Here is an 18934-nt window from a genome sequence, read left to right as displayed (position 1 = left end):
AAGAGATCTTCTGCTGAATCTGACAATCAATCTTAATGGTTGTACAGTCGTCTCAAATAAAACTGTGAAGGACCTCGGCGTTACTCTGGACCCTAATCTCTCTTTTGAAGAACATATCAAGACTGTTTCAAGGATAGCTTTTTTCCATCTACGTAACATTGCAAAAATCAGAAATTTTCTGTCCAAGAATGATGCAGAAAACTTAATCCATGCTTTTGTAACTTCAAATCAAATCAAATTTTATTTGTCACATACACATGGTTAGCAGATGTTAATGCAAGTGTAGCAAAATGCTTGTGCTTCTAGTTCCGACAATGCAGTAATAACCAACAAGTAATCTAACTAATAATTCCAAAACTACTGCCTTATACACACAAGTGTAAAGGGATAAAGAATATGTACATAAAGATATATGATTGAGTGATGGTACAGAGCAGCATAGGCAAGATACAGTAGATGGTATCGAGTAGAGTATATCCATATGAGATGAGTATGTAAACAAAGTGGCATAGTTAAAGTGGCTAGTGATACATGTATTACATAAAGATGCGGTAGATGATATAGAGTACAGTTTATACGTATACATATGAGATGAATAATGTAAGGTATGTAAACATTATATTAGGTAGCATTGTTTAAAGTGGCTAGTGATATATTTTACATAATTTCCATCAATTCCCATTATTAAAGTGGCTGGAGTTGAGTCAGTGTGTTGGCAGCAGCCACTCAATATTAGTGGTGGCTGTTTAACAGTCTGATGGCCTTGAGATAGAAGCTGTTTTTCAGTCTCTCGATCCCAGCTTTGATGCACCTGTACTGACCACGCCTTCTGGATGATAACGGGGTGAACAGGCAGTGGCTCGGGTGGTTGTTGTCCTTGATGATCTTTATGGCCTTCCTGTAACATCGGGTGGTGTAGGTGTCCTGGATGGCAGGTAGTTTGCCCCCGGTGATGCGTTGTGCAGACCTCACTACCCTCTGGGGAGCCTTACCGTTGTGGGCGGAGCAGTTTCCGTACCAGGCGGTGATAAAGCCCGCCAGGATGCTCTCGATTGTGCATCTGTAGAAGTTTGTGAGTGCTTTTGGTGACAAGCCGAATTTCTTCAGCCTCCTTCACAATGCTGTCTGTGTGGGTGGACCAATTAAGTTTGTCTGTGAGGTGTATGCCGAGGAACTTAAAACTTACTACCCTCTCCACTACTGTTCCATCGATGTGGATAGGGGGGTGTTCCCTCTGCTGTTTCCTGAAGTCCACAATCATCTCCTTAGTTTTGTTGACGTTGAGTGTGAGGTTATTTTCCTGACACCACACTCCGAGGGCCCTCACCTCCTCCCTGTAGGCCATCTCGTCGTTGTTGGTAATCAAGCCTACCACTGTTGTGTCATCCGCAAACTTGTTGATTGAGTTGGAGGCGTGTGTGGCCACACAGTCGTGGGTGAACAGGGAGTACAGGAGAGGGCTCAGAACGCACCCTTGTGGGGCCCCAGTGTTGAGGATCAGCGGGGTGGAGATGTTGTTGCCTACCCTCACCACCTGGGGGCGGCCCGTCAGGAGGTCTAGTACCCAGTTGCACAGGGCGGGGTCGAGACCCAGGGTCTCGAGCTTGATGACGAGCTTGGAGGGTACTATGGTGTTAAATGCCGGGCTGTAAAAGATGAACAGCATTCTCACATAGGTATTCCTCTTGTCCAGATGGGTTAGGGCAGTGTGCAGTGTGGTTGAGATTGCATCGTCTGTGGACCTATTTGGGCGGTAAGCAAATTGGAGTGGGTCTAGGGTGTCAGGTAGGGTGGAGGTGATATGGTCCTTGACTAGTCTCTCAAAGCACTTCATGATGACGGAAGTGAGTGCTACGGGGCGGTAGTCGTTTAGCTCAGTTACCTTGGCTTTCTTGGGAACAGGAACGATGGTGGCCCTCTTGAAGCATGTGGGAACAGCAGACTGAGATAGGGATTGATTGAATATGTCCATAAACACACCAGCCAACTGGTCTGCGCATGCTCTGAGGGCGCGGCTGGGGATGCTGTCTGGGCCTGCAGCCTTGCGAGGGTTAACACGTTTAAATGTTTTACTCACCTCGGCTGCAGTGAAGGAGAGTCCGCATGTTTTCGTTGCAGGCCGTGTCAGTGGCACTGTATTGTCCTCAAAGCGGGCAAAAAAGTTATTTAGTCTGCCTGGGAGCAAGACATCCTGGTCCGTGACGGGGCTGGTTTTCTTTTTGTAATCCGTGATTGACTATAGACCCTGCCACATACCTCTTGTGTCTGAGTCGTTGAATTGAGATTCTACTTTGTCTCTATACTGACACTTAGCTTGTTTGATTGCCTTGCGGAGGGAATAGCAGCACTGTTTGTATTCAGTCATGTTTCCGGTCACATTGCCCTGATTAAAAGCAGTGGTTCGCGCTTTCAGTTTCACGCGAATGCTGCCATCAATCCACGGTTTCTGGTTTGGGAATGTTTTAATCGTTGCTATGAGAATGACATCTTCAACGCACGTTCTAATGAACTCGCACACCGAATCAGCGTATTCGTCAATGTTGTTGTCTGACGCAATACGAAACATATCCCAGTCCACGTGATGGAAGCAGTCTTGGAGTGTGGAATCAGATTGGTCGGACCAGCGTTGGACAGACCTCAGCGTGGGAGCTTCTTGTTTTAGTTTCTGTCTGTAGGCAGGGTTCAACAAAATGGAGTCGTGGTCAGCTTTTCCGAAAGGAGGGCGGGGCAGGGCCTTATATGTTCTGTTTGTGATTATTATTATTTGACCATGTTGGTCATTTATGAACATTTGAACATCTTGGCCATGTTCTGTTATAATCTCCACCTGGCACAGCCAGAAGAGGACTGGCCACCCCACATAGCCTGGTTCCTCTCTAGGTTTCTTCCTATGTTTTGGCCTTTCAAGGGAGTTTTTCCTAGCCACGGTGCTTTTACACCTGCATTGCTTGCTGTTTGGGATATCAGCTGATGTACGAAGGGCTATATAAATAAATTCGATTTGATTTGATTTGAGACAGACACACTCTGGTGGGCAGACAGACAGACAGACAGACACTCAGGGGCCGACAGAGAGACACACACTGGGGACAGACAGACAGACACTAGGGGGTAGACAGACCGACAGACACTGGGGGGAAGACAGAGGCAGACAGACACTGGGGGGCAAACAGACAGACAGGCAGACAGACACTGGAGGGCAGACAGACAGACACACACTAGGGGGCAGACAGACAGACAAAGAGACACTGGAGGGCAGACAGACAGAAAGACACACACTGGTGGGCAGAAAGACACTGGAGGGCAGACAGGAAGACACACAGTGGGGGGCAGACAGACAGGCTGGGGGCAGACAGACAAACAGACAGACAGACAGACAGACAGACAGACAGACAGACAGACAGACAGACAGACAGACACTGGGGGGCAGACCGACACTGGGGGGGCAGACAGACAGACAGACACACTCCAGTGGGCAGACAGTCACTCAAGGGCGAACAGAGAGACACACACTGGGGGCAGACAGACACTAGGGGGCAGACAGACAGACAGACAGACAGGCAGACAGACACACACTGATCGTCCTACTGATGGTCTTACTGACGGTCCTACTGATGGCCCTACTGATCGTCCTACTGATGGTCCTACTGATGGCCCTACTGATCGTCCTACTGATGTTCTTGCTGATGGTCTTACTGATGGTGCTACTGATGGTCTTACTGACGGTCTTACTGACGGGCCTACTGACGGTCCTACTGACTGTCCTACTGATCGTCCTACTGACTGTCCTACTGATGGTCTTACTGACGGTCCTACTGACGGTCCTACTGACTGTCCTACTGATCGTCCTACTGACTGTCCTACTGATGGTCTTACTGATGGTGCTACTGACGGTCTTACTGCCGGTCTTACTGACGGCCCTACTGATCGTCCTACTGATCGTCCTACTGATGGTCCTACTGACGGTCCTACTGACGGTCCTACTGACTGTCCTACTGATCGTCCTACTGATGGTCTTACTGACGGTGCTACTGACGGTCTTACTGCCGGTCTTACTGACGGCCCTACTGATCGTCCTACTGATGGTCTTACTGATGGTGCTACTGACGGTCTTACTGCCGGTCTAACTGACGGCCCTACTGATCGTCCTACTGATGTTCTTGCTGATGGTCTTACTGACGGTCCTACTGACGGTCCTACTGACTGTCCTACTGATCGTCCTACTGACGGTCCTACTGACGGTCCTACTGACGGTCCTACTGACTGTCCTACTGATCGTCCTACTGATGGTCTTACTGACGGTCCTACTGATGGCCCTACTGATCGTCCTACTGATGGTCCTACTGATGGCCCTACTGATCGTCCTACTGATGTTCTTGCTGATGTTCTTGCTGATGGTCTTACTGATGGTGCTACTGACGGTCTTACTGACGGTCTTACTGACGGCCCTACTGACGGTCCTACTGACTGTCCTACTGATGGTCTTACTGACGGTGCTACTGACGGTCCTACTGACTGTCCTACTGATCGTCCTACTGACTGTCCTACTGCCGGTCTTACTGACGGCCCTACTGACGGTCCTACTGATCGTCCTACTGATCGTCCTACTGATGGTCCTACTGATGGTCTTACTGACGGTCCTACTGACGGTCCTACTGACAGTCCTACTGATCGTCCTACTGATGGTCTTACTGATGGCCCTACTGACGGTCTTACTGACTGTCCTACTGATCGTCCTTCTGATGGTCTTGCTGACGGTCCTACTGACGGTCCTACTGACTGTCCTACTGATCGTCCTTCTGATGGTCTTACTGACGGTCCTACTGACGGTCCTACTGACTGTCCTACTGATCGTCCTACTGATGGTCTTACTGACGGTCCTACTGACGGTCCTATTGACGGTCTTACTGACGGCCCTACTGATGGCCCTACTGACGGTCCTACTGATGGTCTTACTGACGGTCCTACTGACGGTCCTACTGATGGTCCTACTGATGGCCCTACTGACTGTCCTACTGATGGTCTTACTGACGGTCCTACTGACGGTCCTACTGACGGTCCTACTGACGGTCTTACTGATGGCCCTACTGATGGTCCTACTGATGGCCCTACTCATCGTCCTACTGATGGTCTTACTGATGGTCTTACTGATGGTCCTACTGCCGGTCTTACTGACGGCCCTACTGACGGCCCTACTGACGGTCCTACTGACTGTCCTACTGACGGTCCTACTGATCGTCCTACTGATGGTCTTACTGATGGCCCTACTGACGGTCCTACTGATGGTCCTACTGACTGTCCTACTGATCGTCCTACTGATGGTCTTACTGACGGTCTTACTGATGGCCCTACTGATGGTCTTACTGATGGCCCTACTGATGGTCCTACTGGTCAAAGCATCTTGGCTGTGTCCCAGATGGCACTGTGTTCCCTATTTAGCACACAACAACAGAGCAGTGGAAGGATGGAAAGACATTATCAGTGTGCTATCATTTTGACCTTTTTGGTCCACAACGACCAGTGTGCGTCTTCACCTTGACTTCATAAGGGTAAGGCTGCCAAAACAGGACAGCAAAATGAATTACTTACAATCAAAGACACCCCCAAAATATGATACTTTAGAAAAAGTGAATTGTCCCAATTCAAAGTAACTGTCCCAATGCATACAGTGTCAGTGGGTGATGACAAGCAGTTGTATACATACTGTAATTGCCACCCCTGGAAACTGTTACTATGGGTAAACACAAGCAACAAACCCCCTTAGACAGAAGAAATACGAGGAGCAAGGAACACTCATGTTCTGCCTAAGGCAGTGACTAGGCCTATAACTGTCACCAACCATAACAGTGAGCAGCATCTCCAGCGAGTCAAGTAGAAATTATAAACGGGCATTTAAAGATAGCAGAAATCCTGACATTGTTCCAGTTAACAGTAGCAGCCAAATCACAACCTGATACACACACACACACACACACACACACACACACACACACACACACACACACACACACACACACACACACACACACACACACACACACACACACACACACACACACACACACACACACACACACACACACACACAAAGAATTGTCAGACCCTCTAGAGAGGGCCTTGTGACTCTGTCTCCCCAGAATGACTGGCCACCAGGTCGGCCCTAATAATAGTCAGTCTGCTCACTCGGTCAGACCATAATATTTGTGTTAGCATGCACCGCCGTCCTGTCTCTCTGTGTAGTCTGTGTGTCCACAGAGATAAGTCAAACTGTGTACTGTACTGTGATAATACATCTCACCTCACACTGTGGCCAAGGTTGGAGCAATGTACAAATCTGTTGCCTTTACCGTCCTTGAGACAGATTCCCACAACAAACCCCATGGGTCAGAGACACGGCTAATACATTAGGGAATAACGAGTCAGACCGACAGAGAGAGAGAGAGAGAGAGAAAGAGAGAGAGAGAAAGAGAGAGATAAAGGAGAGCTACTGTACAAAAGGACAAGGTGAATAACCCTCTCAGAAGCTATTAGCTCCAGCTTCCCACTGACAGACGCTGTGCACCCTTCCAGGTACTTCCAGGCAGTTGGTAACAACTCCTACTCAGACAGATCCTTCACAGTATCTGCACTCCAAATGGCACCCTATTCCCTATATAGTCTACTACTTTTGACCAGGGCCCATAGACATTGTTTAGTATGTAAGGAACAGGGTTTCATTTGGGGCGTAATCAGTGCCACTGTCGCCTCCCTCATCTCAGAATATCAGTAGAAATTCAAGCGTTGAACCTGGTTGGAGGCTCATTGATTGTGTGGTTATTAAAACGTCTTGATGGTGTAATGACAGCTCTGTCAGGAGGTAGGTTCTGTCACAGACAGACAGCACAACAAGCTGTCATGTCCCCCTAGGCTACATGATTATTTATTCTCCTATTAGAATAAATTAGCATGATAGGATCCAAATGGGCTGGCTGGATATGTTGCTTTAGCCTGGAGGGTGGATTATAAAGCACACCAAGATAGGGGTTTAGAATGAGGGACCGTCACAAGTCAATGTCTAGTTACTTACCCATTATATAGGCCTAATGTCGCAACCTAGAAGCAAATCTTGTTAGCGCCAGCTAGCTAACTAACTATTACAATTAGCTAATTGCCTTTATATTTATTGACATGTAGAGATGTATGTTTACGTCTGTCACCAGAGATGATATATTATAAAACAAGTCAATAAAGGACCCACACACTATTCACACTCTTAACATCCATACCCTCACTACTCCAGTAGCAGAGCACTTACACTGTAGCAGGGATTTCAACTGTATTCATTTACATTGATAATTAATCGCATAAGCTCAAAGGACAGGACACAATAAATTCACACAGAGCTCTTAGCATTGTTTTACATTATTATGATTTAACCCTGCTGTTAAGCAGTGTTGGGATTAGTTATTTGAAAAGTAAACAAAAGTAACATGTCACTAGACACAATTGTCACTAGACAGAAAAGCCTTCTATGGGCTTTGCTATCAAAAAAGCGATCGATGGCAAAGATCAGAGGAGTGCCCTCTATACATTTCTATGGACAGCAGCTGTCATGACATTTCTCCAAACAGCCTTTCTCCACTCACTCGAGAACTTAATGAGGAAACAAGTCAAGATCCGATCATCGAAACACCCGTCCCGGTAGAGATATGATTCTGAAAGTAACGCAGGTGTTGTTTGACAAAGTAACTGTAACAATATTACCCAATTTGAACAAGTAATGTGTTACTTTACTCCGTTACTCATGAAAAGTAACCCGATTCCATTACGTGTTACTTTTGAAACGTGTAACCCCCAACACTGCTGCTAAGGCATGAGGTTGTAGAGTCAGGTGCTCAAGAGACCACTGGGAAACAACGTTGTTGACACAAATTATTATATATTACAAATGAAATAGGTAAAGGCTAAATGAAGGAAAACTGCTGTAGACATATGGTGTTCTGTGGAACATTAGCCTGTACACAATTCTTTCAGAATAACTTAGCCAGTTACAGAGAACACAAGGTGCTTTTCATCGACTACAGCTCAGCATTTAACACCATAGTACCCTCCAAACTCGTCATCAAGCTCGAGAACCTGGGTCTCGACCCCGCCCTGTGCAACTGGGTACTGGACTTCCTGATGAGCCGCCCCCAGGTGGTGAGGATAGGTAACAACATCTCCACCCAGCTGATCCTCAACACTGGGGCCCCACAAGGGTGCGTTCTGAGCCCTCTCCTGTACTCCCTGTTCACCCACGACTGTGTGGCCACGCACGCCTCCAACTCAATCATCAAGTTTGTGGACAACACAACTGTGGTAGGCTTGATTACCAACAACAACGAGACGGCCTACAGGGAGGAGGTGAGGGCCCTCGGAGTGTGGTGTCAGGAAAATAACCTCACACTCAACGTCAACAAAACTAAGGAGATGATTGTGGACTTCAGGAAACAGCAGAGGGAACACCCGCCTATCCACATCGATGGGACAGTAGTGGAGCGTGTAGTAAGTTTTAAGTTCCTTGGCGTACACATCACAGACAAACTGAATTGGTCCACCCACACAGACAGCGTCGTGAAGAAGGAGCAGCAGCGCCTCTTCAACCTCAGGAGGCTGAAGAAATTCATCTTGTCACCAAAAGCACTCACAAACTTCTACAGATGCACAATCGAGAGCATCCTGTCGGGCTGTATCACCGCCTGGTACGGCAACTGCTCCGCCCACAACCGTAAGGCTCTCCAGAGGGAAGTGAGATTTGCACAACGCATCACCTGCCCTTGACACAAATGATTATATATTACAAATGAAATAGGTAAAGGCTAAATGAAGGAAAACTGCTGTAGACATATGGTGATATGTGGAACATTAACCTGTACACAATTATTTCAGAATAACTTAGCCAGTTACAGAGAACACAAACACGGTATATGGTACACATATGACACCTACACCACCCGATGTCACAGGAAGGCCATAAAGATCATCAAGGACAACAACCACCCGAGCCACTGCCTGTTCACCCCGCTATCGTCCAGAAGGCGAGGTCAGTACAGGTGCATCAAAGCAGGGATCAAGAGACTGAAAAACAGCTTCTAACTCAAGGCCATCAGACTGTTAAACAGCCACCACTAACATTGAGTGGCTGCTGCCAACACACTGACTCAACTCCAGCCACTTTAATAATGGGAATTGATGGAAATTGATGTAAAATATATCACTAGCCACTTTAAACTATGCCACTTAATATAATGTTTACATACCCTACATTATTCATCTCATATGTATATGTATATACTGTACTCTATATCATCTACTGCATCTTTATGTAATACATGTATCACTAGCCACTTTAAACTATGCCACTTTGTTTACATATCCTACATTACTCATCTCATATGTATATACTGTACTCGATACCATCTTCTGCATCTTGCCTATGCCGTTCTGTACCATCACTCATTCATATATCTTTATGTACATATTCTTTATCCCTTTACACTTGTGTGTATAAGGTAGTAGTTTTGGAATTGTTAGGTTACATTACTCGTTGGTTATTACTGCATTGTCGGAACTAGAAGCACAAGCATTTCGCTACACTCGCATTAACATCTGCTAACCATGTGTATGTGACAAATTCATTTGATTTGATTTGAGGCCATCTTGAGGTTCAATTAGTCAGTCGCCTTACAATGCACCTACACACGTGCACACCTACACATGTGCACACACACGTGCACACACACACGCACACACACACCCTCCAACATCCCTTCCTCTTCCTGCCACAGACTCGTGTCCCGGAGGAAAGCCAAATGGAGGAACATGGAACATGGACCACATAGATGGGCAGATCAGAATTCTAGCACTTTTCATTTACCGATGGTGTAGCCGCGTTTCAGCTCGCCGCACCGTGGACTGCAGATTCTCTGGGAATTGGTTGCATTGTTTTGCTGCACCCCGAACGTGGTTGTCTTGGTAACAGGTGGTTCAGTCTTGTGAGGTGAGGCTGGCACCAGGGTAGGGGAGAATCCTTGAGTGGCAATATCCACTGACTGGGATTTCTTCTTCAGTCTGTTCAAAACAAAACAACAACAGGAAATATGGAGTCAGTCATAACACATAACACCACATATTTAGTAATAACATGGTCATGCAACAGGAAATGGGAAATATGACCATGTAAATTCAAAGGCAAATGTGTCAAAAGATACACTACATGGACATTGCCAATAACAAAACAGTCCATCACATGATGTTATGTCAGCAGTCAGCACAGCAGCTATTGATAATGATGTAGAGTGAATGCAACATATTCACGGTGTGGCATATTCCATACTCTGGCTATGATTAGTTGGAGGAGAGATCAATAACTTAATAAGGTCCTCATTAACAATTCAATTTAACAAACCATTTCAACAATATTTGATTGTTTTATAATAAAACACAACAATATTATAACAGGAATAGGAATTGGACACTATTCTGAACGAGATATGCTGTCATTGATCAAACATCAAATAGATAATAAGTGTAATGATATGTGTTAACTGGAGTTTGCACTTTTGGGACTAATCCGTTGGTTCCCTTGTAGGCCTGGGCAAATGAAATCAAGCACAGCTCAAATATTTGAAAGTGTTTGACGTTATGTATTTGACCCAAACGTGGTAACTTTTTACAAACAATGTCAGACAGCAATTTCACAATACAAACACGGTTGATGCTGTAAAGTGAAGTGGGTCACTTGCTTACACAAGATGACCTATACATGATTAAACCTTATCCTATGAGACACTGACCTAAATCAAAGGAACCTACGCCAGAGTGGGAAAGCCAATTAAACGTCTCACCATAGGATTTAGACAACAGGCTAGTTTATTTAGTTTAAGTTCAGCACAGAGTTCACTAAGCTAATCCAGGTATCAAACATGCAGGAGAAACACTATAGAAGTATGCAGCACCTGCGAGTTAACAAAAACACCACAATGATTATGAAGATGTTGTATACCTGCCAGTTACTGATTTCCCTGCCTACTACTGTACTATATCATCAACTTTATAAAGCATGGAAAATCAAAAACATGAGGTAAGCACATATTATTTAGAGAAGATAGTGTAAATGGATGAACAAGTACTCCTAAAGTACTACCTATGGTATGTAAAGTACTATCTAGGGTATGTAAGCTAAAGTCCGTCAGTCTTTCCTGTAGACAAGGCCTGTCAGAGTAGCCTGAAGCAGCGATACAAGGTTCTTCTCAGCACTCCTTTCTTCCTTCAGAGTGAATCGTTCCGGCTCCAGCCATTTCATTTCATTCCACTAGCTCCTTTCCCAGGACAGACAACTGCAAACATGACATATCCTCTACAAGGTAATGAAATACACCATCTATATGGAATCACTGTCAATCACTTTTGTGTACAGTACATCCAAGGAGAGACACCAACAGACAGAGACATTCACACACAGAGAGGGAAGTTTAACTGGCAGCAGCAGTTATGAGTCCCATAAACAACAACCCATTTCCATATGTGATCATACTGTAGCTTCGAGGGCAGTATGTTGCTCTGAGCACCCTTGTAGTTATTCTTCTAAAACATAAACATTTTGTTCTAGGTGTAACTTAAATAAAGGGTTTGTTTTGTGGTGATTGTTTTTGAGGTAAAGTTTTCAGCATATGAACATGCTATAATGAAAGAGGAGAGAGGTAGAGTTACACCCTGGTGGTGATCAACGTTCTGGAGGAGATCAGACAGGAAGAGAACCTGTAGGTGTGTGTGATGTCTATCCCAGAATCCCTTGGAAGAAAACAATAATTACCGCCTCATCAGTGAGGGTTCACCTTCCAGATCTGATTCACTGGCTGGGTTGTGTGTGTGTGTGTGTGTGTGTGTGTGTGTGTGTGTGTGTGTGTGTGTGTGTGTGTGTGTGTGTGTGTGTGTGTGTGTGTGTGTGTGTGTGTGTGTGTGTGTGTGTGTGTGTGTGTGTGTGTGTGTGTGTGTGTGTGTGTGTGTGTGTGCATGTAAACAGACTGCAGCTGTTTTGTGCCATCCGCTGAAATATCATCCGCTAATCAGGACAGTGTAGTCTGTGGCACCGACCAGCAAAACAATAACACTGTCCACAGGGATCACAACAATGCCTGGCTGGTGTCGCCTTGCTTAGTGTTCAGCGCATCTAATTATCATCAATGGTAAGATAAGTTTACCACAATAACAGGAGTAAGGTATGTAAAGGAAGTCCTGTCCGAGCCAAAACCTCCCATACAATAACAGAAATAATATTATCAAATTGGTTTGTATTGATAACTACCACTTCTTAGAAAACAATAAAGATGGATCTTATTAAACAATATAATTACAATATTTTTTTTTTCTTTCTTCAGAGGTAATTAGTGTAAGCTCCAAAGACTGTGTCCCTGACAACTGGGCTGCATCTCAATAGCCTTCAACTGGTGTACAGCAACTATCCACCACCCTCCTCATCAATCTACAGACACCGTCTGATCTGATTGGCTACAGCTTGCATCGGAACGGTTTATCACAGCTTTCAGCGGGCCAATGGGCTGGGGCCAGAGATGGTTTGGTCACCAGTGGCCCTATGGCGTTCAATCCTATCACATGGGGAGGTGAGACGGCAAAGCATGTCAACAAAGCCACCAGCTCCCACCAACAGATTCTATCTATGAGCAGCAAAACATTTAAAGAGGGGAAAGAGGGAGGGAGAAAAGGGAGAGAAGGGAGGAAAGCAAATGAAAAGCGGGCATTTTGTTTTCCTTCCCTGCTGTTCTGTTGCTTGGTCCAGGAGGAGAGCAGTGCCTAACAGGCATCACTCAGATTATCCAACTCTACTGGGACTGGGAGTCACATGGTTTGGCAAGGCAGAAACAACACAGGAAATGTGGGCCAAGTCAAACATGCTTATCACTACACCCAGTAAGAGGGATTAGACCAAGAGAAAAGGGGGCAGCTTGGCTCCACTCCACTCGCTTATGAAAACAACAAAAACACTGCCTTTAGTTTATGCAACTGTATATGAGGCTTGTCATGTAAATATGCATTGGTACTGGCTTGGCTGGGTTTGACATCCATAACAGCAAAATGGCCGATATGACAGTTATGAGTCCCATTACACTGTGTTATGCAACAGCATTGTGACTGACAGAAAAAAACACCATCATGAAGAAACCTAATTTACTGAAAACACTGAATGTTCTGTGTCCTTGTGGGGATGGAAATCAGGCAGGATTCAACACTTAGACATTAAGACTTCAGGCAAGCCTTACTCAACGATCGCTGTCTGAATGACCTTCAAATTGCTCATGCCTTTATTTTGTTGTGTGATAAAAGGAAATGGATAGAAATACACAACGGAAATGTATTTTTCTGTCAATTACACTGTTATGTCATTATATGTACACTATGTAACCCTGTTCTCCCACGCTCCATAGGCAGCCTATTAATTACCTCTGTCTTAGCAATTATTGAACAATTCGACACTCATTATAAACTCAAACACACTATAATAGTGCAGCCCATGGCATATCTCCATATGAATGCAATTTTTTCTCTTCAAAGTTGAATTAATGGTCATGATAGAGCCATAACACTCTGTGGCCATTTATTGAGACAAAGGCCTATCCTATCCTATTGTAGCCCTTTCATGAAGTAAAATGACCTAGTGGCCTAATGTTGATATTTTTCATAAAAATTGGGAACTTCGACTCCAGAGTGGGGCAGCGGTCTCAGGCACTGCTTTGCAGTGCTAAAGGCGTCACTACAGACCCAGGTTCAATCCCAGGCTGTGTTGCAGCCGGCTGAGACTGGGAGACCCATGAGGCGGCGCACAATTGGCCCAGCGTCGCCCGGGTTAGTTAAGGGTTTGGCAGGCAGGGATGGCTTTGTCCCATCGCGCTCTAGCGACTCCTTGTGGCGGGCCAGGTGCATGCATGCTGACTTCAGTCGCCAGTTGTACAGTGTTTCCTCCAACACATTGGTGTGGTTGGCTTACGGGTTAAGCGAGCATGTGTCAAGAAGCAGTGCAGCTTGGCAGGGTTGTGTTTAGGGGGACGCATGGCTCTCGACCTTCACCTCTCCCAAGTCTGTACGGGAGTTTGCAGCAATGGGACAAGACTGTAACTACCAATTGGATATCACAAAATTGGGGAGAAAAAGGATTGTGCAAAGCTGTCATCAAGGCAAATATAAAATATATTTAGATTTTTTTGGGTTAGTACATGATTCCATATGTGTTATTTCATCATTTTGATGTCTTCACTATTATTCTACAATGTAGAAAATAGAAAAAAATAAAGAAAAACCCTAGAATAAGTAGGTGTCCTAAAACCTTTGAACCGGTAGTGTATGTCAAATGGTTTTGTTATATGTCAGTCTTCTATGATATATATATAAAGTGTAATATTGGGATGCAAAATCAAAAATGAATAAACTATATCTGACATGGTACAGGTGTCCTTAATCAGAGCCACTTACAGATCACTGCACCTGTACATAGCCCATCTGTAAACAGCCCATCTATCTACCTACCTCATCCCCATACTGGTATTTATTTATTGCACCCCAGTATCTCTACCTGCACAATCATCTTCTGCCGATCTACCATTCCAGTGTTTAATTGATATATTGTAATTACTTCGCCACCATAGACTTTTTGTTTTCTTTTGTTCTACTGTATTATTGACTGTATGTTTTGTTTATTCCATGTGTAACTCTGTGTTGTTGTATGTGTTGAATTGCTACGCTTTATCTTGGCCAGGTCGCAGTTGCAAATGAGAACTTGTTCTCAACTAGCCTACCTGGTTAAATAAAGGTGAAATAAATAAAAAATAATAACAATGAATGGAGGGAGAATGCAGACTGCAGACTCCCAGTCTCATCTAACCCTCACTAAATGCTAAAACAGCAGTTCTGTTGTCAAAAGGCCTGAGCGGGTGGCATTCTGTCTGAACAATGAGCCCTGAACATCGACAGCTTATCAAAGTACTAAGACTACAACAAAACAGGTAGATAGCTGCCTACTGAGGGAAATGGCTTGCGCTAACTTAAAGGTGCCATTTCTCCTCACTAATGACTGTGATGCCCAGCATGTCACATGTGTTACCAGAAGAAAAAAAACTCTAGACCACCTTTACTCCACACTTCGAGACGCATGCAAAACTCTACCTCGCCCTCCATTTGGCAAATCTGCCTATAATCCAATTATCCCGATTCCTGCTTACAATCAAAAACTACACCAGGAATTACAAGTGACTCGCTCAATACGGTAAGTGGTCAGATGAAGCAGATGCTACACTACAGGACTGTTTTGCTAGCACTGTTTTGCTAGACTGTAATATGTTCCGGGACTCCTCCAATGGTATACCAGCTCAGTCACCGGTTTCATCAATAAGTGCACCGAAGATGTCATCCCCAGAGTGACCGTACGTACATATCCCAACCAGAAGCCATGGATTACAGGCAACATTACAGGCAACTGAGCTGAAGGCTAGAGCTGCTGCTTTCAAGGAGCGGGACACTAATCTGGACGCTTATAAGAAATCCTGCTAGGCCCACAGACGAACCATCAAAAGGGAAAAGTTTAAATAGAGGACTAAGATTGAATCCCACTACATAATGGCAGGGCAAACTATTACAGAGTACAAAGGGAAACCCAGCCGCGAGCTACCCAGTGACGCAAGCCTACCAGACATGCAAAATGTTTTATGCTCGCTTCGATGCAAGCAACACTGCAGCATGCATGAGTGCACCAGCTGTTCCGGAAGACTGTGTGATCACGCTCTCCATAGCCGATGTGAGCAAGACCTTTAAGCAAGTCAACATTTACAAAGCCGTAGGGCCAAAGCATGTGCGGACCAATTGGCAAGGGTCTTCACTGACATTTTCAACCTCTCCCTGACAGAGTCTGTATTACCTATATGTTTCAAGCAGACCCCCATAGTCCCTGTGCCGAAGGAAGCAAAGGTAAAATGCCTAAATGACTACCGCCCAGTAGTACTCACATCGGTAGCCATGAAGTGCTTTGAAAGTCTGGTCATGGCTCACATCATTATCATCTTCCCGGAAACCCTATACACACTTAAATTCGCATACCGCCCCAACAGATCCACAGATGACGCAATCTCAATCGCACTCCACACTGCCATTTGCCACCTGGACAAAAGGAACACCTATGTGAGAATCCTGTTCATTGACTACAGCTCAGCATAGTGCCCACAAAGCTCATCACTAAGCTAAGGACCCTCCCTCTACAACTGGATCCTGGACTTCCTGACAGGCCATAACAAGGGTAGGAAAAAACACATCTGATCCTCAACACTGGGGCCCCTCAGGAATGCGTGCTTAGTCTGTTCCTATACTCCCTGTTCACCCATGACTGTGTGGCCAAGCATGACTCCAACACCATCATTAAGTTTGCTGACAACACAACAGTGGCTGATCACCGACAATGATGAGACAGCCTATAGGGAGGAGGTCAGAGAACTGACAGTGTGGTGCCAGTACAACAACCTCTCCCTCAATGTGAGCAAGACAAAGGAGCTGATCGTGGACTACAGGAAAAGGAGGGCAGAACAGGCCTCCATTAACATCGGCAGGCCTGTAGTGGAGCGGGTCGAGAGTTTCAAGTTCCTTGGTGTCCACCAATGAACTGTCATGGTCCAAACACACCAAGACAGTCGTGAAGATAGTACGATATTACCTTTTCCTCCTCAGAAGACTGAAAAGATTTGGCATGGGTCCCCAAAAAGTTCTACTGCTGCACCATCGAGGGCATCCTGACCGCTTGCATCACTGCCTGGTATGGCAACTGCTCAGCATCCAACTGTAAGGCGCTACAGAGGGTAGTGCTTATTGCCCAGTACATCACTGGGATCAAGCTTCCTGCCATCCAGGACCTATATACTAAGCGGTGTCAGAGGAAGAAAAATTATTAAAGATTCCAGTCACCAAGTCATAGACTGTCCTCTCTGCTACCGCACGTCAAGCGGTGACCGGCGTGCCAAATCTAGGACCAAAAGGCTCCTTACTAGCTTCTACCCCCAAGCCATAAGACTGCTGAACAATTAATCAAATGGACACCTAGACTATTTACATTAATTTGATATAGCATGCATAGTGTGGCGTACAGCAGTTCAGCCACCAGGGGGAGACCCGTCGAGGCCTGGTGACAGACAGAGTCTACATCACGAGGCGATGGCTCCCTCTGCTGGACGTGCCAGGTCTCGACGGGCTCTCTGGCCAGGGCTGATTGTGGTTGGTGAGTAATCAAGGGGCTGATTGCTCACCAGCTGGATGAGTTCCATAAAGCTGCCAGAAGGGCAGCACACAGAGAGGGGACTGGGGGAAAGAGAGGTTACCCCCGTATAGTCGTGCTCAGTCCCAGGCATAATGGAGGGAGCTCAGTTTTGTTCCCCACGGGAAACAGCAACATTTGTCCCGGAGAGGGTCTCCTGAAGGAGACATTTTCTTTTTTTTGGTTATTTAAATAAACATTCTAGAAACCGAGCTAATCCAACCCTGTCCATGTCTGATCTGCGTATAACATCTTGACCAAACCCCCTGGTCTGCTACAATAGAATGAACTGAATGGGAACGTTTGTCATAGTAATTATATTTCTTTGATTGTAGAATGTGATTGTGTGGTGTTACTTTGTACAGTACACCCAAATGACGCTAACAAGGAAGTGGCATCATATTAAATCACACTTTTAGTGACGGATCTAGAAATACAGATGATTTGCTGGAATGAACCGTTAAGTGTAACGTGACAACCCTCTGGTAATTCAGGTGTAGAATAACAAAGATGTGATCTTCCACTGCACCTTCCATCTTCATCTGTTATGTAAGACATTAAGCAGTGCGGCAATACAGTGGTGGGTTGGACAGGAAAAGCCCTCTGTCAGTGAGTGATGTCCAACGTGCTACTGTATACCCTTCAGCTGAATACACTGGTTTGATGACACATTTGAATCCCCGACAGGGCTTTGTCAACTGCTGTCAGTTCAGAAAACACTTGCTGTTTTTCTTTTTGGCTTCGTTTTGGCTTTTGGGTTTTATTTCTCCCCCGTGGACTGACAGACGGCATCAACTTTGCTACATCCTTTAATCCGAGAAGAAAGATAATCAAATCTGTGTAATCCCTGGTTCTTGTCCCGTCCTCAGACTTCACAGTGAACCTCTCTGATCCTGTACTGCTAGGTTATGACAGAGACAACAGAAAAGGACCAGGCTCTCTGATTGTCCTGGGAGTTGAGTTTGGAGTGTAGGTTACCACACAATACTACCACCGACTATGACGTACGGGTCGAAATACTGTATGTTCTTACAGGTCTAAATCATGTAAAACACGTGGGAGCACAGAGTGTAGTGTGTATATAATCTCAAAAGGTTCTCTCTGCAGGTATGTGTGCAAAAGGTTCTCTCTGCAGGTATGTGTGCAAAAGGTTCTCTCTGCAGGTATGTGTGCAAAAGGTTCTCTCTGCAGGTATGTGTGCAAAAGGTTCTCTCTGCAGGTATGTGTGCAAAAGGTTCTCTCTGCAGGTATGTGTGCAAAAGGTTCTCTCTGCAGGTATGTGTGCAAAAGGTTCTCTCTGCAGGTATGATGCCAGGCCAGGGGTTGATTCATTCATTCACATAATATGACATTCATTGATAAAGATGCCTTTGGACGGACGTATTTCCAAGGAAGGTAGAGAACACTGTACTTTATGTTCATATCAATCAATATAATACATATGTATACAGTTTTTATGACTACAACACAGTCATACAAATGTGTAGAAATGCATAAACCCTCCTGTGTACCTGTCTGTTTATAGGTTTATAGTCTAATCAAAGCAACCACCTCCAGAACTTCTGTCTTTCCTTCCTGGTTGTGTGTAAGGTTGCAATTACATTCTGAGCA

The 18934-nt window shown here is 45.3% G+C and overlaps 1 protein-coding gene across 3 annotated transcripts in view; it reads right to left on the bottom strand.

Moving 5' to 3' along the window:
- The window catches only part of LOC135520386 (oxidation resistance protein 1-like), a 204260-nt gene that overhangs the window by 87983 nt on the left and 97343 nt on the right, over positions 1–18934 (bottom strand). For all 3 annotated transcript variants that reach the window (XM_064945905.1, XM_064945903.1, XM_064945906.1), the window contains exon 3: positions 9896–10089. In XM_064945905.1, the coding sequence (XP_064801977.1) occupies positions 9896–10089 (194 nt within the window). The remainder of the gene's footprint in view (positions 1–9895; positions 10090–18934) is intronic.

This window comes from Oncorhynchus masou, chromosome 29 (assembly GCF_036934945.1).
Source record: "Oncorhynchus masou masou isolate Uvic2021 chromosome 29, UVic_Omas_1.1, whole genome shotgun sequence".
Classification (NCBI taxonomy): Eukaryota; Metazoa; Chordata; class Actinopteri; order Salmoniformes; family Salmonidae; genus Oncorhynchus; species Oncorhynchus masou.
The sequence above is the reverse complement of the archived record's forward strand: the minus strand, read 5'-3'. Positions and strand labels throughout refer to the sequence as shown.